Raw genomic sequence first — 26409 nt, 5'->3', positions numbered from 1 at the left:
ATTTTCTTTTAGCTTTTCTGTTGCTTAAAATTTTTCTGCAAGAATTAATTACTTTTGTGAAAAAAAAAGGAGGAAAGGGGAGGATTTTTTTATGTCATGTTAACATTCAAAATTTTAGAGTTCAAGTTCAGGATTTCCCATTTTCCTCATGAAAAATATTTAAATTATAAAATGTCTTGCTTCTGGCTCCTTGATATCATCAAAGCTAACTTTCCCAGTGGTGTATGAACAAGTGGGCACATGGCAAGAGCACCAGGTGTGCACACAAAAGGTTCTAACATTCACCTTGATGTCTGTGAATGGCGTAGCACTGGCTGGTCCACAGAAAAAAGGAGGCCTAAAACGAACTGGTTTTCCTCGAGCCTTCTTGGCTAGAAGCAGAAGATAGGTAGCTGTGAGGTGATCATATTGCCACTAGAGGAAAGAAAATCAAATTGTTTAGAAGACTGAAGTTGTTTTTTGAAATCTTGTATTTAAATTAATTTTTCCCTCAATGCAATAGACATTCAGAACTTTTTTTTAAACAAAATTTTTGCTTTCCAAAGCAGATAATAAAAAATAGCAAGAGCCTATATATCATTATCTCACACACACAATTTCCACTCCCCAGAAGGAACCACTTTTAAACACTTTTAGCTGCTACTTCTATATTTCTAAATTAATTACTTATACAGATTAAAATTTTTTTCAGCTTTAGATACTACCTATAAATTTCCTAGCATGGAAAAGAAGAATTCAACTTTCCTACAACTCCTTCCTTCCCCACACGTCTTCTCCATTTCCACCTACCATAATTTATCACAATTTTTAGTTAAACAAAAAAGAGGTAGTATGCATCTTACTAATTCAACTCAACATTCTCCAACACTCTGTACCTCCTCTCAATGTACTCACACACATCAGCTAATCTGTTTTCTCCTCCATGTCCCTCTTAGAGACATTCCACCTGATGTCTGCATTTCTTGTTCTGCTCTGAGCTAGTTTTTTTCTCAGCCTAAAACTCAATTGTCAATCTAGGGATTCCCTTCACTACTCTCCTACATATACCACCATTTTCTAGGTCCTAAGTATTATTCTTTCTTGGTTTACTTTATTGTTGTTGTGGAACACATCCTCCAGTACTTCCTGAGAGTAGATGAATGGGAGGTAAGTTTTTTGAAATGTTGCATTCTCATAAATGGCTACATTCTACCTCACACTTGATTCTGGTTTGGCTGAGTATGAACTTCTAGGTTGAAGATAATTTTCACAGTTTTGAAGGCACTGTTTCATGGTCTTCTTGCTTCTAGTACAGCCACTAAAAATCTAAAGTCTTTCTGATTCCCAAGGTTTTGCTTATGATCTTTTGTATTTTGTCTCCAGAAACTTTGAATCTTCTCTTTTTTACCAGTTTTCTGAAATTTCCCTAAAGCAAGCTTTTGTGTGGATCTATTTTCATCAACTTTGCCAAGCCCTGCTTAAGCCCCTTCATTCTTAAAAACTCCCATCTGTCAGTTCTAGAATATTTCTTGTATTATTTCTTTGATATTTTCTTCCCCTTGTCTCTGTTTTATCTTCCGGCAACTTCAATTATTTGTATGTTGGACCCTTCATACCCCTTCTCTTCTATTTCTATTTATGCATCTCTCTGTCTTTAGGTTCTACTTTTGGAAATTTTCCCTTTAATTTCATTTTCAATCATTTCATTGAGCTTTTCATTTCTGTGGCATATTTTAAACTTTTAAGAGTTATCTCTTAAAATGATCTTTAGTCATCTTATTCCTATTTCAAGAAAGAAATAGCTTCTTTTATCAGAATATTAATTATAATTTCTAGCCACTTTCTTCAACTCCCTGCATTATGTTTTTTTTTCTGTGTGTCTTTACTTTCCTTTTCTTCACCATTTGTTTTCTTCCCTGGCTTTCATGTTACAGGCTTTCCTCAAACACCTGGTGATCTTTCGCTGTCTGCCTCTATTTAAAAGTGAAAAATTATACAGCACAGCTAATTAAAGGCTCTATGTATAGTTTGGGGCTGCTTAGCACCTTGGAGGCTTCTTTCTAAGGTGGATACACAGGAATGTGAACTCCCAACCATTGGTATAGTAAGTCTTCTTTCTTGGCTTTCCCCTAAAGATGAATCTTCCAATATTTTCCCCACCCCCACTGCAAATAGGATAAAACCCTGGTTCCAGCATTCTCAGTGTTGGATAGGGAAGGGAGCTGGAAGCAGTGGCTCACTGTTCAATATAAGGACTAGGTGTGTCCATGCATCTATTTCAGAATAGCTCATCACCCCTACCTGAGCTGTATCTGATATAAGAGTACTCCTTGCTCAGTGTCTCCAACCTTCTGCCAGGGTGGGGAAGATGTGGCTGTCATGCAGCACAAGGTAGAGGAAGGGACCTATGGCTCTAACTGCTTCTAGTATAGACTTTCAGCCAATCTTCCTGTGTTCTACTCTACTCTCTTCCCTGACTTCACAGGCTCCCAATACCTCTGACTCTGAGCCTTGCTGGAGCTACAGGGCTCTCATCAGTTTGCTTTTTGTCTTTCCCCACTACAGGCCCTGTGCTTCCAGCTTTCTTCAAAGTGCTGTGTCACAAGAACAGACCCATAGACCAATGGAACAGACTAGAGAGCCCTGTTATAAACCCAACCATATATGGTCAATTAATATATGATAAAGGAGCCATGGACATACAATGGGGAAATGACACCCTCTTCAACAGCTGGTGTTGGGAAAACTGGACAGCTACATGTAAGAGAATGAAACTGGATTATTGTTTAACCCCATACAAAAAAGTAAACTCAAAATGGATTAAAAACTTGAATGTAAGTCATGAAACCATAAAACTCTTAGAAGACAACATAGGCAAACATCTCCTGAATATAAGTATGAGCAACTTCTTCCTAAACCCATCTCCTCGAGAAAGGGAAACAAAAGCAAAAAAGAACTCATGGGACTACATCAAACTAAAAAGTTTTTGTACTGCAAAGGAAATCATCAACAAAACAAAAAGGCATCCTACAGTATGGGAGAATATATTTGTAAATGACATACCTGACAAGGGGTTAACATCCAAAATATATAAAGAACTTACATGCCTCAACACCCAAAAAGCAAATAACCCGATTAAAAAATGGGCAGAGGATATGAAGAGACAGTTGTACAAAAAAGAAATTCAGATGGCCAACAGGCACATGAAAAGATGCTCCACATCACTAATCATCAGAGAAATGCAAATTAAAACCACAATGAGATATCACCTCACACCAGTAAGGATGGCCACCATCAAAAAGACTAAGAACAACAAATGCTGGTGAGGATGTGGAGAAAGGGGAACCCTCCTACACTGCTAGTGGGAATGTAATCTAGTTCAACCATTGTGGAAAGCAATATGGAGGTTCCTCAAAAAACTAAAAATAGAAATACCATTTGACCCAGGAATTCCACTCCTAGGAATTTACCCTAAGAAAACAGGATCACAGATACAAAAAGACATATGCACCCCTATGTTTATTGCAGCACTTTTTACAATAGCCAAGATATGGAAGCAACCTAAGTGTCCATCAGTAGATGAATGGATAAAGAAGATGTGGTACATACATAATGGAATACTATTCAGCCATAAGAAAGAAAGAAATCCTACCATTTGCAAAAACGTGGATGGAGCTAGAGGACATTATGCTCAGTGAAATAAGCCAGGCGGAGAAAGACAAATGCCAAATGATTTTCCTCATTTGTGGAGTATAACAATGAAGCAAAACTGAAGGAACAAAATGGCAGCAGACTCAGAGACTCCAAGAATGAACTAGTGGTTACCAAAGGGGAGGGTTGTGGGAGGGCAGGTGGGGAGGGAGGGAGAAGGGGATTGAGGGGTATTATGTTTAGTACACATGGTGTGGGGGATCACGGGGAGAACAGTGTAGCACAGAGAAGGCACATAGTGAATCTGTGGCATCTTACTACACTGATGGACAGTGACTGCATTGGGGTATGGGTGGGGACTTGATAATATGGGTAAATGTAGTAACCACATTGTGTTTTCATGTGAAACCTTCATAAGAGTGTGTATCAATCATACCTTAATAAAAACATTTTTTTTAAAGTGCTGTGTCAACTGCCACTTATCTATCCTATAACCCCCCAAATTTAATGGATATTACTTTTTTCTCTTCTATTTTTGTCATCCTTGTGAATATTTTGCCTTTTTATCCCTTTATTGTTATTTTAGTGAGTTTTTAGGAAGTGTTAGATGTAAAGATATCTGTTCAATCCACCAGGTTTAACTAAAAGTTTCTAAATAATGTACTCATAAGACTAAGAGATTTTCTGCCCTACAAAAGTATTACATTTTAATTACACTGAATAATATTTAATGCTATGTATCCCCTCACAAAGTACAAATTAGACCAAAGAGGTCTACTACCAACCCTATTTTTACTAATTTTACCAGTTAATATTTTAGATGGCCACAATTATAATGCATGCTTTGAAATTTATATAATAGACCTATAATCTAGTGGGAGAAGTATACACCACTGTGGTAATTATCAGGGAATGTTGCCTTTAATCCAGACAGGGCAGGAGGAAGGAAGGACAGAAAATGGAGAAGGTACTTAGGAAATGGATGGAAACCTATGTAATTATTATAATCACTCTTCACTTTCCAAAAACTACACTGAAGATTTTTTTCCTACCTTCTACATCTATGGTCTCATGTTTTACAGGCACCTTTTTGAATGCCTGTCAAAAAGAGATGCCATAAACTGATAAGTGACAGTGGCTCAGAAACAAGTTGCCACTTGCTTATCAACAATGGTATGGCATAACTCAGGCACTGACAATACCTGGAGAGTGCCGAGAGTTTTTAGATGGAGCTTTCTAAACACATCTAGTTGTTTTACAACCACCCTCTAGGCTAAAAAGCATCCTTTCATAACTTACTGGCATAGCCAGTGCACACTACTCATTACAATAAGATGCAAGGGGAGTTCTGTGTTCAATAACAGATAAATCAGCACATTAGTTGTGCTTTTTGGTGATGTCAGTCCACAAGTCTGACCCAACTGATGTCTCCTTTGTCTTTGAGGCAGTTCCCTCTTCTGAAAGTCAAATGTCAGTAAGTAAAGCAATAGGTTTACCTGTTATAAAGAAGGTTCCATTTCCAAAAAACTAAAAACATTTAAAAATCCCCAGTTATTGTTCAGGCAGACCAAAATGTTAAGCAACTTCCCAAGCATCTGGGCTGAGGAAAGGCAGGTACTGGTACAGAGGGTTTAAGAAACTGAGTGGTCTACTATCCTTCTCTGACCTTGCATCTGAGGCCCTCAGTCTTTAAACTCTGCCACCAGAATGTGTGAATATTTGCATTTCAGGGGTGGGGGAAAGGGATCTGCCTTGGTCTGAATAGGTTCTTGTATGCATGTGTGACCCTCAGTGGAGTCATCCTACTGGGCGACTGGCTGCCCGCACAATCCAGACCACTCACAGCTGTGAGAACAGGGGGACAGTAAGGAAAGCAGTGAGGTGGAAGCTCTAGCCCCACCACTGGGAAGCTCAACAGAGCGACAAATGAGTTAGTTCAAAATCATGAGGCATATGAAGCTCTGACTTCTGCATATAAAAAGCAGTTTTGAGTACTCATGTATACAACATGAAAACGAGAGTTCTGAGTTCAATGTTTGGAGACAATACTGTTTTACTCTCTCTGCACAAAGATCAGCACCATACCACAGTGGATCACGCTAAACTGATTTCTCTCTGTCCTAACTAGCCCCAAAAGTAAAGGCAGAGCTCTTTAGATGCCTGATGCCAGAAAAAATACAACAGTCCACAACTGATCTCAACCCTGGTTTTACTGACGCTCTCTCAACTGGAAAATTCCTAGGACTAATGTGAATTATCTGAGGCTACCTAGACCAGGATTTCTCAACTCAACACTCCTGACATTTGACCTGGATAATTCTTTGTGGTGAGGAGCTGTTCTGTGCATTCTAGGATGTCAAGCAGCATCCTGGCCTTTACCCACTAGATGCCATTAGTACACACACACACCCCAGTTATGACAACCAAAAATGTCCTCTGAGGGACAAAATCACTTCCAGTCAAGAACAACTAACTTAGACCAATCCTTCTCAAGCTTCAATGTACATATGAGTCCCTTAGGGATTCATTAAGATGCAGATTCTGATTTAGGAGGTCAGAGGTGGGGCCTAAGACTCTACATTTCTAACAAGCACCAGATGGTGCTGGTGCTGATCCTGAACCAAAACAGCAAGGATCTGAAGTAGTACTTCTCCACTCCTGGCTCTGCACTACAATCATTAGGGAAGCTTTTAAAAATTCTTATGCTTAGGCCATACCCCACCTCTCTGGAGGTGAGACCCAGGCATCAGGATTGAAGATCCCAGGTGACTCCAGCATTCAGCCAAGGTTGAGCATCTCAGATCTAGAATGAGTAGCCTGTATTCTACTCATTCCTAGGACTGGAAAATATATTTAAACAGTCATTTAAGAATGAGGGAAGAAGGGAATCCAGATTCGTAAAGAAGAAGTTAAACTGTCACTATTTGCAGATGATGTGATATTGTACATAAAAAACCCTAAAGACTCCACTCCAAAACTACTAGAACTAGTATGGGAATTCAGCAAAGTTGCAGGACACAAAACTAACACACAGAAATCTGTGGCTTTCCTATACACTAACAATGAACTAATAGAAAGAGAAATCAGGAAAACAGTTCCATTCACAATTGCATCAAAAAGAATAAAATACCTAGGAATAAACCTAATCAAGGAAGTGAAAGATCTATACCCTGAAAACTATAAGATACTCTTAAGAGAAATTAAAGAGGACACTAACTAATGGAAACTCATCCCATGCTCTTGGCTAGGAAGAATTAATATCGTCAAAATGGCCATCCTGCCCGAAGCAATATACAGATTTGATGCAATCCCTATCAAATTACCAACAGCATTCTTCAACGAACTGGAACAAATAGTTCAAAAATTCATATGGAAACACCAAAGACCCTGAATAGCCAAAGCAATCCTGAGAAGGAAAAATAAAGTGGAGGGGATCTTGCTCCCCAACTTCAAGCTCTACTACAAAGCCACAGTAATCAAGACAATTTGGTACTGGCACAAGAATCAAGCCACAGACCAGTGGAACAGAATAGAGACTCCAGACATTAACCCAAACATTATATGGTCAATTAATATATGATAAAGGAGCCATGGACATATAATGGGGAAATGACAGTCTCTTCAACAGATGGTGCTGGCAAAACTGGACAGCTACATGTAAGAGAATGAAACTGGATTACTGTCTAACCCCATACACAAAAGTAAATTCAAAATGGATCAAAGACCTGAATGTAAGTCATGAAACCATAAAACTCTTAGAAAAAAACATAGGCAAAAATCTCTTGGACATAAACATGAGCGACTTCTTCATGAATATATCTCCCCGGGCAAGGGAAACAAAAGCAAAAATGAACAAGTGGGACTATATCAAACTGAAAAGCTTCTGTACAGCGAAGGACACCATCAATAGAACAAAAAGGTACCCTACAGTATGGGAGAATATATTCATAAATGACAGATCCGATAAAGCGTTGACATCCAAAATATATAAAGAGCTCACGCACCTCAACAAACAAAAAGCAAATAATCCAATTAAAAAAATGGGCAAAGGAGCTGAACAGACAGTTCTCCAAAGAAGAAATTCAGATGGCCAACAGGCACATGAAAAGATGCTCCACATCGCTAGTCGTCAGAGAAATGCAAATTAAAACCACAATGAGATATCACCTCACACCAGTAAGGATCACCACCATCCAAAAGACAAACAACAACAAATGTTGGCGAGGTTGTGGAGAAAGGCGAACCCTCCTACACTGCTGGTAGGAATGTAAATTAGTTCAACCATTGTGGAAAGCAGTATGGAGGTTCCTCAAAAAGCTCAAAATAGAAATACCATTTGACCCAGGAATTCCACTTCTAGGAATTTACCCTAAGAATGCAGGATCCCAGTTTGAAAAAGACAATATGCACCCCTATGTTTATCGCAGCACTATTTACAAAAGCCAAGAAATGGAAGCAACCTAAGTGTCCATCAGTAGATGAATGGATAAAGAAGATGTGGTACATATACACAATGGAATATTACTCAGCTATAAGAGGAAAACAAATCCTACCATTTGCAACAACACGGATGGAGCTAGAGGGTATTATGCTCAGTGAAATAAACCAGGTGGAGTAAGACAAGTACCAAATGATTTCACTCATATGTGGAGTATAAGAACAAAGAAAAACTGAAGGAACAAAGCAGCAGCAGAATCACAGAACCCAAGAATGGACTAACAGTTACCAAAGGGAAAGGGACTGGGGAGGATGGGTGGGAAGGGAGGGACAAGGGTGGGGAAAAAGAAAGGGGGCATTACGATTAACATGTATAATGTCGGGGGGGGCACGGGGAGGGCTGTGCAACACAGAGAAGACAAGTAGTGATTCTACAGCATCTTATTACGCTGATGGACAGTGACTGTAATGGGGATTGTGGGGGGGACTTGGTGAAGGGGGGAGCCTAGTAAACATAATGTTCTGCATGTAATTGTAGATTAATGATAACAAAATAAAAACAAATAAATAAATAAATAAAAGAATGAGGGAAGAGCACGAAAGAAGAAAAATATTACTTTCCTCACAGTGTTCTTGATGTTTTTTGGCCTAGGTTTCAGGATAACTGAGGCATCTTTACAGAAATGTAACAGCAGCAAACAATCTCTATTGTGCTTCATCATCTATTTTGTTTTCTGTATCAGAAGCAAAAAAGCAATTCCTATTTCCATTTCACCTTTAAGTTTGAATACTGCATGTAGAGACCACATAAAGGATATTATTTGAAAGACCTTTTTTCAATGATTCTTGGTATTCTGGGTATATTACTTTTAAGATTTGAATTTTAAAAGTTTATGGACCTCATTACAATGTTTTTCGGATAAAATGACATGATGTCTGTGACTTGTTTTTTTAATATCCTAGCTGGAAAGGGTACTGTGAAGTAAATGAAATTGGCCCATGCTCTTAACAGCTGAAACTGCATGAGGAGTACATGGAAGACCACTGTTATTATTCTCTCTACTCTTTGCTATCTCTACTAGTTACTATTCTCTCTACTCCTTTAGGTGTTTGAAATTTTCTATAATAAAAATTTTAGAAGAAATTTTGTGTATCTGAAATGCAGTCTTCTATTAAAGACTGTCCCAAAGAAAAAGTCATAGAATTTTTTTAAGTTTCTTAAATAGAAATTTCAATGATCATTATAAAAGGTTAAGGACCTGACATATCTTGCAGCAATTCCCAATTCTTACCATTCCTTTAAAGGCATTATCCATGAAAGAGAATTGAATCATTCTGCTTTCCATACACATTCTGAACCTTTGCTTATTATGCCATTGAGAAGCATTACCATGTGTCTCCTCCCTGAAAAGAACTGTGGCTTAGCAAAGCTTTATTTGGTAAGAAAATAATAATTTCCTTAAGGCCTTTCCTTGCAAATTAGAAAAGAGAAAAAACAAATACAAATCATAGGTGCTGAAAGATATTGCACCGATCCAGGAACAAAGGTGGGTGTAATCCCTGCCCATCATGTTCAATTATACTCAGAGACAGCTGAGTACCTCTACTTCTAGGAAAAAAACACATATGTGATCTAGAGATTAAGCATCTGAAAAAGCTAAAATGATCCAACATCAGAAATCATGATAATGATTTCATGGTATTTGGCTCATAAGCCTGGGCATGATGTCATGCCACCAGGCTGCTTTCAGGTATGAAGAAAACTGCTTTGTATTTATCTTATTCTATAGCAGAACCGTAGTTCCACTCCAGAGAATTTCAAGTAGTAAAATTAGAACTCTTGTCAATTCTTTGTGGACAAGTTTCTTCTGTTTCTTCATTTTCTTCTTATAATTATTTTGAATCAATGTAATTTTCAAAGAGGATATCCAGCAGACATCAGAGTGGAAATGACACATAAATATAAAATAAGTGTAATATTTACACCAGTGATATGCTATACAATTTTTACTGTACTGATAAAGAAAAATAAAACAGAAGATATTACTCTCAAATTAAAGTTGTATTTCTTACCAATGAAATTAAATCCTCCATTGTTTGCCTGTTATTTCTGTGATGTACAGAAAGTTCTATTACACAATCTTCATCAAGGTGAATAAGCTACAAAAAAAATTTTATAAACTTGATTAACAAGAAATTACAAATATATTTACTGTTTTGAAAATTTTTAATTAGCATAATTACCTTGCAAAATCCAACACCAAAATATAAAAACAACAGGAGCTTGTCAGATTCTTGAATGAGAATTTTTAAGATATAATTTTTAAGGTATCAGCAGGTGACAATAAGCAGTTCAAAAAGATGAGCTCTTTCTAGGCCCTTCAAATCCCCATCATCATCTGGCCGATTGCTAAAATTCTGTTGTGCAGCTAAGGGACAAGACACTCCTTCCCCACAGCAAGACCTGCACTGGCATTTTCATCAACACAGTCACCTAAGCACCTGAAATCAGTGGCTGTACAAGAGACTGGGAAGAGGGGCTCAGACTTGAAGCAGAGTGGACCCCAGATTGTTTGGGTTTAGCACAATCCAAGGAGCCCTTATGACAGTGCCATGGATGCTACACAATCATTATGCTGAAGGTACCAGCAAAGCACAATTTAAAAAAAGAAGTGAGACAGCCTTTACACACACTTTATTTTGCTTAGGAGAGAAACTGTTTAAGTATTCTGATCCCTGCACGATGGGACCTCACTAAAGAAGGGGCCAGAAATGGGCTCTCAGAAGCAAACAGGGATCACCAAGAACAGGAAGGCAAGAAGGAGAAGTTCAGGAGCACAGAGGGAAAGAGAATCATAAGGGATGTAATTTTATGATTTGGGGGAATTCTTCCCAAGAATTCTCTCCACAACAGACCTCATAAATGATGTTTCACTTTCTGCTTAAAGTCTTCCTCTCCAGGGAGCTCAGAACAGCTCAGATGGTTAGCTTCTCCCACCTGTGCCCTGAGGTCTGTCTCCCTGTCATCTCTATCCACTGTGAGACGGTACAATCTGACAGCTAACAGGCTTTGGAATGAGAAAGGCCTTGGTTTTAATTGTGACATCACTAAATAACCATGTGACTGTGAGCATGTCACTACACCTCTCCGAGTCTCACCTTCATATCTGTGAAACAGAGATAGCACCTGTCTTGCAATATATGTTACATACATGGAGCGGATAATACAACATCCAAACAGAATAGGCCTCAAAAAATGGTTAACTGTTTTTACTAACAGTCATAATTCTATTTCCTCTTTGGTATGAAGGCCTTTCAGAAATTTGAATATTCCTATTATAGACAACCTTTTCTCTCCAAGACTTCTCTTTTCCAGTTCCTTTAACCACTGTTTCAATGATTAGCTCCCCTTACCATTCTGGTCCTTTCTTTAGATCACACATTCCAGGTTGTCACTGACCCTCAAGGTGAAGTGTTCAGCACCAAACATAATAACCAAGAGAGGCCTGCCCAGCACAGGCAGAACAGTGTCATAACCTTCCCTTAGTCTGGACACCACATCCATTACAACGGACTCAGGAGCAAGTCATGCCATCATCATAAAAATAGAGGAAGAGGAAAGTGACCTGCCTGATTGGCTGGTACAAACACAACCTCATGGATTACAAAGACTGTGGAGACCACAAAGGTTTATACTAACGGTATTATGAAAATCCAAAATGCTAAGAGTAAGTTTTCATTGTGATGCCTTGACCTTGACAATTTCCAGACCTATAGATTTCCCCCTTCAGGAAGGTCTCAACCTCAGAAACCTAGACATTTAACCACCAGTTAGGCATCTTCTTGTTGATGTCATTACTGCTCAATTGAGAGGGAAAGATTTCTGAGGTTCGCTCTATGATCTTAAGTTCCTCTCTTAAAAAAAAAACTCTTCTCTGTCCCCCATAGCTTCCTGCTCCAAACCATTATCACATGGTGTGTGTGGGAAACGAATGGGAAGGATACGAAGCAGGTGCTATCTTTGCTCCTGAGCTGGAAAGAATGAAAAGAATGGGGTAGACAAGACACCAAAGTCTGAAAAATATGACTTATCTCAAGCTGGGTTTTCCAAAGAGGCTCAGTATTTTCTTTAAGTACAGATGGTCCCAACTTACAATGGTTCAACTTATGAGTTTACGATGATGCGAAAGCAATACTCATTCAGTAGAAATTATACTTCAATTTTCAAATGTTGATCTTTTCCCAGGCTAGTGATGTACGATAGGCTCCTCTCCTGAGATGCTGAGCAGTGCAGAGCTGCAGCTCCCAGCCAGCCACATGATCACAATGGCAAACAACCAATATGCCTACAGCCATTCTGTTTTTCACCTTCAGTGCAGTATTCATTAATCACATCAGATACTCAGCAATTTATTATAAAATAAACTTTGTGTTGGACGATTTTGCTGTAGGCGAATGTAAGTGTTTTGAGCAAGTTAAAGGTAGGGTAGGCTAAGCTATGATGTTCAGTAGGTTGCATCAAATGCACTTTCAACTTGGAATATTTTCAATTTACGATGGGTTTATCAGGACATAACTCTGTCCACTATAAATCAAGGAAAGCCTGTACTCCAAACTTAGCCACACATACTCAAGTTAAATACAAAAATGTATACCAAAACCTAGCTAATTATTTTGGATTATCTGTGCCTACTACATTTCCTGTTCAGTAGGGCAGAAAATAGAACTGAATATAACTTCTATTTGATACAATACCTGCGTACTAGAGCTATGTATGAAAATGACAGAACGAGGCCATGCATAGAATTAGAGAATATCATCTACACCTTAAATATCCAAGTAAATCTGAATTATTTTTTATAATTTGGTCTTGATGAAATACAATACTGAGGGAAAAAAGCAAATAGTTTGAAAAGTAACAATAATCTCCCTTATAGCTCTTCTACATATAACTCATCTGATCCTGCAATGACTCTGTAAGGCAGGCAAGACAGATGAATGACATAACATGTAAAGGCACTCTATAAATGGCAGCACATAGTCCAAACATACACAAGAGACTGGTATTAGAATACCAATATGAGAGTAAGAAAATGAAGACTCAGAAAAACTTATGCGATCTGCTGGAACCTAGCAATTTTCATTCTAATCTTTGTTCAGCACACCATTCCATCACCTCTCCCTGACTCTCCTCCAGGAGCTATTTCAATAAAGACCAGACAAGAAATGCTTATCACACAGGCTGCGACTATGCAGGATACAGGCCCAGAGCTTGAACTAGTGGAACTATCAGACCCATTATATTCTGAAGCCCTTCTGTCTGGGTACAAATCCTGGTTCTACATTTACTAGTTGACCTTAGGCAAGTTACTTTATGATTCTGTGTCTCAGTTGCTTCATCTGCAAAATGGGGACAATAATAATATATACTTTAGAGGGGGGGTGAGGATTAAATGAGTTAAAAGGGTTAAAAACATAAAGCCCACAAAATAGCACCTGATTCTTAAAGGTCCTATCCTAAGGGCTATGTCTATATTATTATAGAGAGTCCTTAATATAATAGCATACTATTCCATTATAGTAAGTATTCAATGAATATTGGCAATTATTACACTAAAATGTAAGGAAAACTACATACCTTTTTTTTTTTTGAACACTTAAAAGTATGTCTTTAATTTTATACTGTACCCCAATGTAAAATAGTTTTTGTTTTGTTGAAATCAGACTTTATTCATTTTGGCATCTGTTTTACTGCAGAAAGTACTGTATGCTATCCTATTAGGATCAGGGCTGAGGAGACATGCAAAGCCCTCCCACACATGGAGAAATGATGACCCCCAATGGCTAAAGGCAGGCATTTGCACCACCCACTCTCCACCTCACAAACGGGCATCTCAGCTGCTGCACTGCTCCGACACCTGCACTCTGTTCTTCTTAGGCTCTCACAGTTGACTGTTGTTAGAATTAAGTTGCAGCTCTAATTACATTTGTTCAATAGATACGAAAGATGTCATGGAGAGCCAACGGGAATATGGAGAAGAGAAATTTTCAGACCTGATAGTCATAGGAGAATCAGGAGGAATTTCCTAACCGTAGACAGACTAGTGAAAAGGAGCTAAAAACACACATAGTCTGTTTTTCAAAGACCAGTTGGCCACTGGGAACAGTATTTATATTTATTGGTGTGATTATTCCAGAAAGCAAATACCTCACAGCTGTACCAAGTCTACAATGTGGCATGTCTGAGACACACCTCCAAGCTATTCTGCTGACCCTCGCACTAACCCCACTCCACTGCAGAAGTTTCAGTGAAAATCAGAGAACATCCCTGATTATCTGACAAGGATTTAAAATGCTTTTTTTTGAGTGTTAAAATACTTTTCTAACCACATATCTGTGTGAGGCTGCAATTTCTTCATATGCTTCAATCAAAATAAAATAGACTGAATGCAGAAGCAGAGGAGATCCAAGTGTCTATTAAGCTAGACTTCAAGGAATTTTGCAAAGAAACAATACTACTCTTCTCACTAAAATTTTAAAAGTTATTTTTCACAAAAATATTTGTGACCTCACTGGAGGGGGTCAGGACTTGATAATATAGGTAAATGTTGAACCATTGTGTTGTGGATTTGAAACCAATGACACTTTAATAATAAAAAAAAGAATACTACGCATCAAGGAGGGGACAGCATAAATGTTAGATGTTAAATTCTACAAGTCTGTGCTAAACATATTAGTCCTTTGCGTTTTTCATCTGCACATCCTGTTAACTCTTCTCATACCCCTGGAGGGCTAGCAGGGATGGTCGTTTCATAGAAGAGAGAAACAGAAGAAAGGAAACTTGCACAGTGTCCCGGTGCTGAGGACACTAAAAGGTGCAACAGGTTTGGAGGTTACTCCTCTAGTTCTATACTCCAGGCTGAGCTGACCTTGCTCAGAGGAAAAGAAAATAAAGGGAGTGCTACACAAAGGACCACATACTGTGTGGTTCCATACATATGAACTGTCCAGAATTGGAAAATACATAGAGACAGAAATAGACTGATGCTTGCCTCGGGCTAGGAGGCCTGGGGGCAGATGGAGAATGACTGCAAATGGGAAAAGAGTTTCTTTTAAGGTGATGAAAATGCGCTACAATTGATTGTAGTGATAGTCACACAACTCTGATTTTACTAAAGATCACTGAATTGTACCCTTTCAATGAGTGAATTATATGAAATGTGAACGACATCTCAATAATACTGTTATTTAAAAAAGGAAAAAAATATTTATTTGTGATGAAGTATAATAAGCTTGCCTCTGTTGCTTTTAAATGAATCAATCAATAAATATTATGAGTATAAAGGAGACTTCAGACTTAAAAAGTTTGAGAACCGCTATAACCTCATAACCACACTAAGAAGTAAACAAACTGATTAAACCTACTTTTTGTAGATGAATAAATAGGTGTGGCCAAGTTAAGTAACTTGTCTATGATTCCCAGAGGACTATTCACAGTCCTGACTACACATGAGAAATACCTGGGAGCTTTAAAATATATCCATTAATTGTTTTGGGATGGGATGCAAGGGTTCTTTTTTAAGGTCCCAGTGATTCTCACATGCAGCCTGACTTAAGAACCATTGTTATAGAGATCAACAGGCAAATATACCTAGATAACAAGTCTCTCAAACACCATCTAATGAATAAATCTACAAAATACATTTTATTTTCTATTTAGACTACATCATTGTAGGTCCTGAACCCACACAAAGATCAAACAAAGTTTTTAAAAAATTCCACTGGATTTCATTTTACTTACAGGATTCTTGCTTTGCCACTCAACAGGACAGTTGTAATCTTGCATGATCCAGGGATGGCTCAGTAGATTTTTCACGGAAATCCGTTTCTTTGGGTCCACCTAGTGGTCATTGAGAAGTGGGTAGAGATTAACATTTCAAACAGAACACAGAACTCCATTCCTCCTGAGAACTCAAAATTCATCAGAACAGATGTAAACTTTATCATCACCAAAATGTTGTCAAAGACCTTAAAATGGCCTTGGAAAAAAATTATTTCAAAAAGGCAATAGAGGCAAGAAAACTATAGCAACCAACACAGGCTTAGAAGATAAATGTTTAACAAACATGAACTTCATTGGTATGGACATTATTCATGAAGTTCAGTCAGTCTATTGTATGATGTAATAGTCTTCTGCTGGAAAACCTATTCACAGGAATATTCACCAATTTAATATTCAAGCAGCCACAAAGCAGGGCATTCATACTGAATACACAATCTCTACCTCCGATGAGCTTACAATCACACAGAACAAGTTGAAAAGCACACCTTTCTTTTCCATTTGTAATTTTCAAATGTGAGGAGAGAAAAATTAATCATCAAAGATTAAGTTTTTTGGAGTTTAGAAGAAAGGATGAGGTGTTTTCAATCTCATTATGGAGATTTGGTGGTCTGGTCCTACTTAATCAAGGTGGGTGAGTCTGAGGTAAATTTTGAATAAAAAGTGGAGATGGCTTAATAGATGGAAAGTTGGAAGATATTCTGAATTCATAATAATGAAAAACATATTGCACTAATAAGGTATTTTACATTTTCAAAGTGTTTCCTGTTTATCTCATTTTATTGTCTTAACACTACATAGCAGAGAGGCCAGGCTCAGATTCCCCATGTTGATAGATTAGAACCAGGTTAGGTGGCATGCCTATTGATTGGTAGGGTAGATCCCTGACTTCAGATAGACTCCACTCTTTCACCCTCACAGGCCATTCCATTAAATCAGTGGTTCTCAAAGCATGGTCCAAAGACCAGCAACATCAGTCTCATCTGGGAGCTTGTTAGAAATGCAGATTCTTAGTCCTGCCCCAGATCTATTGAATCAGACATTCTCAGGGCGGTGCCCAGCAATCTGTTTTAACAAGCCCATCTGGCAATTCTGACACATGCTAAAGTTTGAGAACAATTGCACTAGCTCACGGGTCCACTCAATTGTACATCAGCTCATTCAAGCATTTTTTCAGTACCTACTCTATACCTAATGTGCAAGAGTGGGAGCAAGAAAACAGAAGACAGTGGTGTAAGAGATGGTGAGAGAAAACAGACAATGCTCACAAAAAAGGAAGAAAAACCACATTAGCAGATATATGGTAGAGGTCTAAAAACATGCATTTGCTACATAATTAAGAAAGCATCTAATACAGAGTATTTGTATAGTAGACATAATGAATGGCTTTTTTTAAGCTAATAGATAAACGTGTTGTCCTCCAAATGTAGTAACACCAGACATTTTAAAATTGGATCAAACAACTGCAATAGACTTCTATTATTTAAAAATAAACAACAAAGTTTACCTGTAACATTTGTTGAAGAAGCAGAATGCTACTGGGAGACAGCCACTTAGGGACCTCATATTTCCCTCTCTACAAAATACAAAGAAATGTCAAAGATATTTAGGTTCAATCAGCCTCGACACAAATTTTTAAGGTAACAACATGCCAGAGGTTTACTTCCAAGTTTGAAGACTTAACCCAACAGTAAGATTTGGTAAACATTAGTAGTATCATAAGAAATGTAGCCACCCTCCTTTCCTGTTTGGACAGAACAGCTCTATCGACTACCATCCACACCAAGGCATGAGGCTTTGGATCTTATCACTAAGATCTGACATTCTCAGCTTTATTCTCTGCACTGAGATACTGGCAGAAATAAAGTCCAGAGCTGAGTTCTCCTGCCAGGCATTCCCTAACCTCCTGTTTATTTGTAAGTAGTACTTAAAATCACAAATCCCTTGCACATAAATTTTATCCTGTGCAGTAGGCAGGGGTTATTAACTACATTACACAGATGGGAAACTAAGTCTCAACGAGCAAAATCAAGTACTTGTTGAATATTATAGGGCATTGGTTCTCAATGGGGGGTGATTTTGACCCCCAGAGGACATTTGGCAGTATCTGGGGACTTTTGTTTTTTGGTATACAACATTATGATTTGCTATATTTTATGAAATGATAATGGCAATAAGTTTAATTAACATCCATCATGATACACAGTAACAAAGTTTGTTTGTTTTCCTGTGATGAGAACTTTACTCTCTTAGCAAACAGAGACATTTCAGACTGTCACGAACTCCTGGCATCTAGTGGGTAGAGGCCAGGGGATGTCACTAACCATCCTATAATCACAGGACAGTCCTGCACAATGAAGAATTATCTGGTCCAAAATGTCAACAGTGCTGAAGTTGAGAAACACTGGGTTACAGCAAAAAAAGGAGGTAGAGAGAAGACTAGAAGACAGATACAGTACTTTTTCTATTGTACTGTGCTGGGAGGTCTAAGGCAGGCTAGCAGTAGACAGGGAAAACTCTCCTTATTTAAATATTCAATAAATATATCCAAGGAGTGAACAGAAAAGACCTTGAAAGGAACAATTCTAAGGAAGATCATCTCCACAAAAGGTGTCAACCAGGGCTGTGCCCCTTAACCCTGGTTCCTGCTCAGTCTTTGGAGAATTCTTATTTATTTAAGGGACAATTACCTTGCAAGTCACAGTAAGAAATGGATAATAGAGGGAGAAACCAAATGGGACAGGAAAAAGGTCTGTAGGCTAAGCAAGATAATTCTGGATGTTCTAATAGGCTTGAAATTGCTCATTTTTCACATGGTTCTAAGAAAGGCAGGCAATCTCTCCAGCACATAAACATAGTACTATAGTCAACTCTATAAAACAGAGTCTCATAAAGAGATAATTTGCTCATTTTCTTTAAAGTTATAAATTATACTTGTTAGCAGTTTTACCTGCAAGCTATTCAACTATCATTTACTAAATTATTTATACTTCCCTAATATTTGTGGGCCCAGAACTGGAGTAAGTTCACGCTTGTCTTTGAATGCAGTGATGGCAAATGAATATAGGTGACAACAGTAAGATTAACACTCAATCTATTAGTAATCATGCTGGAAATTGCAGCTGAGCATTTTGGTTAAAATAGTCAACAAATGCAAAAGATAAATAAAGTCTGCCTCTTAAACATGAGTCACAAACAGTGTGTCAAATATTGCTGGGTTTTTCAATCATACCAAGAACCAAGGAGGTGTTATTCCCAAGTGAGGAATTTTAGAACATTCTAGGCAAAGATACATACTGCATGCAAGTGATACGACACCTTAATTAGATTCAGCCAGCAGACTATATTACACTGCGACTCGGAACAATAGTTCTGAGACAAGATTACAATAAATTTCAAAATCTATAATGTGTGAAATTAAATTCCACAATAATGCATAAAAGTCCTAATTTGAATCAATTTTCAACTTGCAAAATACATGAAAAACTAAAAAATGAAATTCAGAGTAGGAGAAACAAAGAATATACAGTATTAGTAAATAATATTAATTAGGAAGGCTAAATCTCTACTGAACAAGAATTAGACATTTTCTACCATATTAGTCCCACTGCAAAAATATCTGACTTACCAAAAATATTAAAACTTGGATCTAACACCTACTATTAGGATGCAACACTTTAATACTTTTTTTAAGTAATCCCCTTCCCCCAAAGGTTTAATCTAGGACCCACTAGTGCACTCACTAAATAAAAGTAGAGAACACTGAGGTCTGTATATTGGTATATTCACCTTGTATCGGTGAAACAATAAGTTAATAATTAAGAGCATTAATTCCATGGCTGCCATATGAATGTGAACTTGCAGTAACAGCAAATGAAGGCAAAACAGCATAGAAATAATATAAATACATCTCTCCTTTATTTTTTAAATGACAATATGTTATACATGTTGTTGTATACCTTACTTTTTCCCTTAACAATGTATCTTAGATATCATTTCATATCAGTATTTAAAGAGCTTCCTCATTCATTTTCATGGCTGTAGGGTATTCTTTAGAGATGTACTATAATTTAACAACATTTTCCAAAAGAAAAAGAAAGCATCTGTTTTATTCACTGATATATCCCAAGCATCTAGAAAAGAACCTGGTACAGTTTGGGTCAGTAAATACTTAACTGCTTCCTAAGTTGAAAGAATATTGAATGAATGAATGAACGAACAATGATCAAACGAACTAACAAAAGAAAAAAACAAATGAATGATTGCCTTTCTAATAAGAGAACATTTGAAACAGAGATCTGAAGGAAAAGAGAGAACAAAGTATCTGTCTGGGAGAAAACCATTTCAGAGCAAGGGCAAATGCCCTGAGGCAGGTGCATGCCTGGTAAGTTCAAGAAACCAGGCGGGAGAAAAAGAAACAACATGGAGTACAAGTGAGTGGAGCGAGTGAAGAAGGGGAGTAGTAGGCAATGAAGGCATCAATGCAATGGGAAGCTAGGTCTGGTGGCAAGAAGCCTACTGCCACAGGGCAAATCCTGGCACTGTACTTGAGTGGGATGGGAAAGAAGCTAAGAGACAGTTTCTAATAAAGTGATGTGACCTGACTTACAGGCTATTTAAAATCTTCCCATGAAGAAGAACACTAGTGGAGATGGACTTATAAGCACATCCCATAAAACACCCAAATAATCAAAAATTCCAATGTTCAATTCTTAAAAAAAAAACAACAGTGAAAGGAAGAATATTCCTCAATTAACTTTATGTGGCTAGTAAAACCCTGAAACTAAAAACAAACACAGAATAGTTCAAGAAAGGAAAAGTATATATTAATCTCTAAACAAATTCTAAGTCCTGGACAAAATATTGGCATACCAAATTTAGAAATATATGTTAATAATAATAGCTAACATTTATTGAGCACTAATCTAAATGCTTTCCATAGATTAACTCACTTAATCCTAACATCCTATATTGTAAATACTATCATTCCACCCATTTTACAGGTGAAGAAAGAAACTGAGACACAGAAAGGCTAAGTAATTTGGCAGAGTACACAGACAGAAAGTAGAGGTCCTGGGCTTTAAAAAAACCAATGAGGTTCTGATTTAATTGCTCTGGGGGTTTGGACCCAGTATTTCTTAAAATGCCCTGAGTAGTTCTTTCATGCAACCAGGGTAGTAAATCACTGTTCTATATTCATTAGCTAAGGCTTCCCCTGCCCTGAGAAAAATTACAAGGACATAGCCAAGGCAGGAGATGTTTTAGCTAGGATTTAAATATGAAACAAGAAGCAGAAATGAGAAAGCATGATTTGGAAAAGCCTTTCCAACAGTGAAATTCTAAGACTGTGTGTCCCTACATTGTCTTCTAGAATTGTAAAGGATTTCATGCTATACCACCTAGCAGATCCAACTCTAGTTCTCCTGTAGAGAAATCTGTCAGTTTATTTCTTTGGCTTGGAGTTACCAAAAAAAAGGGTAGGGTAAATTACACTAGTAGCTTATAATACTAAAATGATTTTCAGAACAAGAAACACAGGTCTACTTTACAGAAAAAGAGTAGCAAGAAGAAACCATTCAAGAGGCCAATCTAATTATTTTTTTTTTAAGTATAACTGGTAACATTTGCTACACTGCCCAAACACCAAGCCTCCTTCCCATCCCACCTCTGTTAGCTACAGCTGAAGTTACAGAGTAACCCTCCCACTAGTCTGCCCTGCACCCTACTGTTGACACATTGCAGGGTGGTGTGGCATGAACTGCTGCCAGTCACCAAACAGAGCCAGAGCAAAACCCGCCAAGCCTCGGGGAGGCTTCTTGAGAAGGGATGGGAGGAAGCATGGGCTGTCTTGACTAGACCAGCAGACTCCGGGAGGCTGGCCAGCAGCCCCCGCCCCTCCATCCTCCCTTCCCAAGGAGAAGTACACACACACGGTTACCCACGGCAGTGGTAACAGCCACTGCTAAGACTGCTTCTCTTCGACTCTGCAGAATGGAGCTCCTCAGCCCTGAAGGAGCTGGAACAACTACAATTTCATCTCTACCCAAAATTCCTCTGTATAGCTTTGGAATTGATTTTAAAGGTTTTTCCAGGGTGGGTTATAGGGAAAACTATTAATTAAGTCAAACAAAATAACTGAGGACTGAACTCAGTGTCCTTAGACTTAAGTGTTTTTATACGATAAGCAACGAGCCAGCTGGAACTACCACTTCCAATTCTGCACGCTACTTCCCAGAAACGAGTGTTTTAGGTCGTCTCCCTACCTGAAGTGTGTTAGAAAGCCAGTGTCCAGTCACATAAAACTTCTGACCGTTTCTCCCCATGCTCTCCCATCGTAGGCCTTCGCTCATGCAGACTGCTCTCCCAAGCGTGCTGTCTCCCATGGCCCTTTCCGAAGTCCCTCTACCCTTCTTTGAAAGTCCTTTTCAAACCTTACTGTCTGTCTCTAAGGTGTTCTCCCAAATCCCTCACCTACTCCTCTATTAACTTCATTTATATCTCTGTTAAAATAAGGCATTTTGCCTTTTTTAGATAGCCTTGTATCTGCCTCCAACAATAAATCAGACAGATCCTTCCTCATGCCTTTCAGGGTGTCATACAAAGACCTTCAGGACATACTTGTTAAGTAATACTGAATTTAAACCACAGTCAGAGAGGCTGCTCTGCTGGTCTGACCCAGGTTTGCTATGGACGAATGGTGCACTTTCTTCCTCTTTACATGTCTTATTTTGTTCACTTGGGTTGAAAATTAATTCTTAAAAAAATTTTTAAATATTTTCCTTGTTATGTATTTTTAATTGAGTAACATTCACATAACAGAAAATTCACCCTTTTAAAATACACAATTCAGTGGTTTTTAGAATGTTCACAAAGTTTTGCAATCATTACCGCCATCTAATTCCAGAACATTTTCATCAGCCCAAAAAGAAATCCATACCCATTAGCAGTCACTTCCCACTGACACTCCACCTGTTTCCCACCCCTCAGCCACAAATCAACTGTCTGTCTCTGAACATGATTTTAACAAAGCTTACAGTACTCTTAATTTTGGTTTTATTATACCTTAAAGCCAAATTTTACCTTCAAAAAGAAACAGTTTCTCTTACTACTGTAACTCAATAGAAAAATGTGACTTAGTATAGCAGATTACTAAGGTATCATTCCAGGATACAAAATAAAAACTCCTACCAGGAAAATCATCTTACATGTTTATTTTCCCATTTGTTTTTGTCCTGTCAAGTTTTTTATTGAAGAAGTAAAATATACACATAGAAATACCATAGGACCCAGTAACTCCACTTCTAGGAATTTACCCAAAGAAAACAAAATCCCTGATTCAAAAAGACATACACACCCCTACCTACATTTATTCATGTTATTTTTAATAGCCAAGATATGGAAGCGACCTAAGTGTCCATCAATAGATGAATGGATAAAGAAGATGTGGTACATATACACAATGAAATATTATTCATCCATAAAAAGAAAAATCCTACCATCATTTTGCAACAACATGGATGGCTTATGCTAAATGCAATAAGCCGGGCAGAGAAAGACAAATACCATACGATTTCACTTATATGTGGAATCTCAAAACAAAACAAAATAAAATGAACAAAATAGCAGTAGACACATAGACATGGTAACCCCATGGTTACCATGGGGGAGGGATTGGGTTGGGTGGGTGAAATAGGTGAAGGGGATTAAAAGGCACAAAATTGCAATCATAATATAGTCACAGGGATGAAAACACAGCATAGAGAATAGAGTTAATGGTTCTGTAACATCTTTCTATACTGACAGATAATAACTACATTAGTATGGGGTGAGGATTTAATAATTATATAACTGTTGAATCACTATGTTGTATACTTGTAACCAATATAATATTGTATATCAACAATGCTTCAATAAAAAAATATATATTTATATATAGAAAAGTATACATATCATAAGGGCACACCTTGACAAGTCTTCGAAAACTGAATACACCAGCATAACGAGCACCTAGATCAAGAAAGAGAAGCATCCCCATATCTTTCCTCCAGTCACTATCCACCTCCAAAGAGTAACCATTATCTTGACTTCTAACAGCAAAAACTACTTCTGCCTGTTTTTGTACATATAGTATGCAGTATAGAATATTTCTACCTGCCTTGAAATACTCACCATAATCTTCTTGCACAAAGCCATGACATTATCATCATCAAATGGTAGAAAGCCACACATAAGAACATATAAGAGTATGCCCATGCTCCAAACATCTGCCTGAGGGGGAGAAAAAAAAATCATAATTTTAAAAAAATTTAGAACATATTTCAGAATGGCAATATAGGTAATACAACCACAGAACCTTCACAGAGTTGCAAATGAGCTCAGAGATCATCCAATTCAACCCATTCATTCTACAGACGGGGAACCTAAAGCACAGAAAGGAAGACTTATCCAAGGTCACCCAGTCTGGCAGGCCACCCAAGCGGGTCTCCTGACTTCCAGCTCAGCGCACTCTCCTCCAATGCCTGACTGTAATGCTTAAATAGAAAATCATTTCCAGTGGGCTGGGCTGGCTTGGGCATGATAAGGAAGGACCTGAGGCCAGGTCTCTGATTCTGAAAGACAATTCTATAGTGCTACTCATATATAGTACATATGAGGATTATGTAAACATGCAGGAGGATGTCAAAACAAGTCTAACAAGTTACTACTGATAACCTGCAAATGTGACTAAGCTGCAGTGTAAAGTCCTCTCTATGCAGAGAAACCTGAATGAAGTTCAGCAATTGACTTTTCAAATATAAAGGCTAGAAATTAGGCTAGAATCTACAAGCACAAATAGCCCTGCAAATATCAAAACCCCAGAAAGGAATTAACCTTTATATCAGATATCCATGTGTCCCACAACTCCTAACCACGAACTACTTATTCAAGCAGTATCTGGCCTTGGTCAATAATGATGTCACCATTGTCTGAGGAAAGCCACAGCTCTCACCCTCATTTGAGCCTTAGGAAAATTTTAAAAGGATAAAAAAACAAAACAAAACAGCATCTTTTTCTTTTTTTAAAAAAAAAAAAAGAAGGGGTTGGGTGGTGAAGGGGAGAAACAGAGTTAAAATAACTTGACTTAGAGCATCACACATCTAGGTTGTGCCTATACTAAGCAGCCCAAATCTAACTCCCAGTCCTATCTACCAAATCACATCAAATCCCTAGAATCTACTAGGACCTACCAGAAGGCCCCAAGTGAACAATTTGTTTTCAAGCAAACACCTGATTTTTTCTTTAAGTTGCAGAAAGTCAGGAATTAACTATTTATGCCTTAGATGTCAAATAGTTAACCTATGACTTGAGCCTTCATGGCATGGCACTCCTGACCAAGGTGTGAAATCCAAAGCAAAGAGGCTGCACAGGAAAGTGGCTAATATGGCCTCATCAAATACCTTAGAAAGAGGTCAACAGAGAAATTATGTCTATTGATTATTATGTGGTTATTTTAAATGAAAAGATGAAGAAAATAATAGGAACATCCCCACAGAAAAATATGAAAGCCTACTAGAAAGAAAAAAGCAGAAAAAGTACTCTTTAGTTAACTCATCAAAGCACCTTCACTTTACTATTTTGAATGGGATATCAGAATAAATTAATCAACTAAAATCATAAAGCAAAGCAAATTCAAGTAAATCCATAAGCTACCAATGGCCAAATAAGAAAAAAGCAACTGGGGCAGGAGAGGTTTGAAACCATTTCCTATGAAAAATTACAGAAGGAATTAAAGATGTTTACCATGGAATATGCCATAAAGTATGATCTGGATCATAAGCAATAGAATCACCAAAAATACTTATTTTAGAATGTGGATTCTTAAAGCCTCACCTTAGAAAACAAAACCAAAATCTCTTAAGCATACAGCCCTGAGCTCTGCATCTTTTAACAAGTGTCCCAGACAATTCCTTGGTACATTGTCCTTATGTTGTCCTAGAAGGATGGAAAGTCGAACTAAAATGGACAAGAAAACAACTTAAGGTCCTCTAGGAAAATCTCAGGTGCATTCAAACCAGCAAGACCTCATCATCAGCCCTCTAGGAAATCTAAGCATCAGGCATATGGTTATCACTCCTTCTGGAAGACTGAATGGAACAGTGGAAAGAATACAGGCTTGTGGAAAAGCCTCCGTTCAAATCAAGATCCATAGTTGCCTGTTGTGTGGTCCTGTGAAGGCACTTAATTTCTGAGCCTCAATTTCTTCACCTCCTTTATCTTATGAAGTGAAGTAATAATATTCACACCAAAAGGTTTTTATAGGTCTTAGATGTAAACAATAAAAACTATCTAGCACGTGGAAGCCTTGGTGCACTGTTGTGGGAATATAAAATGTTGCCCCTGTATGGAAAACAGTATGACAGCTCCTCAGAAACTTAAAACTACAATTGTAAGATCCAGCTATTCTACTTTTGGGTATATATCCAAAAGAACTGAAAGCAAGGTCTCAAAGAGATAGTTGTTCC

General features: G+C 37.9%; 1 protein-coding gene across 1 annotated transcript in view; it reads right to left on the bottom strand.

Moving 5' to 3' along the window:
• MELK (maternal embryonic leucine zipper kinase) overlaps positions 1 to 26409 on the bottom strand; it is an 89300-nt gene that overhangs the window by 44027 nt on the left and 18864 nt on the right. Inside the window, exons 8-12 of the mRNA XM_036888543.2 lie at positions 24077 to 24175; positions 17415 to 17483; positions 15869 to 15967; positions 10141 to 10227; positions 286 to 414 (exon numbers count right to left, since the gene is read on the bottom strand). Coding sequence (XP_036744438.2) covers positions 286 to 414; positions 10141 to 10227; positions 15869 to 15967; positions 17415 to 17483; positions 24077 to 24175 — 483 coding nt within the window. The remainder of the gene's footprint in view (positions 1 to 285; positions 415 to 10140; positions 10228 to 15868; positions 15968 to 17414; positions 17484 to 24076; positions 24176 to 26409) is intronic.

The sequence above is a fragment of the Manis pentadactyla genome, chromosome 3 (genome assembly GCF_030020395.1).
Source record: "Manis pentadactyla isolate mManPen7 chromosome 3, mManPen7.hap1, whole genome shotgun sequence".
NCBI classification, from domain to species: Eukaryota; Metazoa; Chordata; class Mammalia; order Pholidota; family Manidae; genus Manis; species Manis pentadactyla.
The sequence above is the reverse complement of the archived record's forward strand: the minus strand, read 5'-3'. Positions and strand labels throughout refer to the sequence as shown.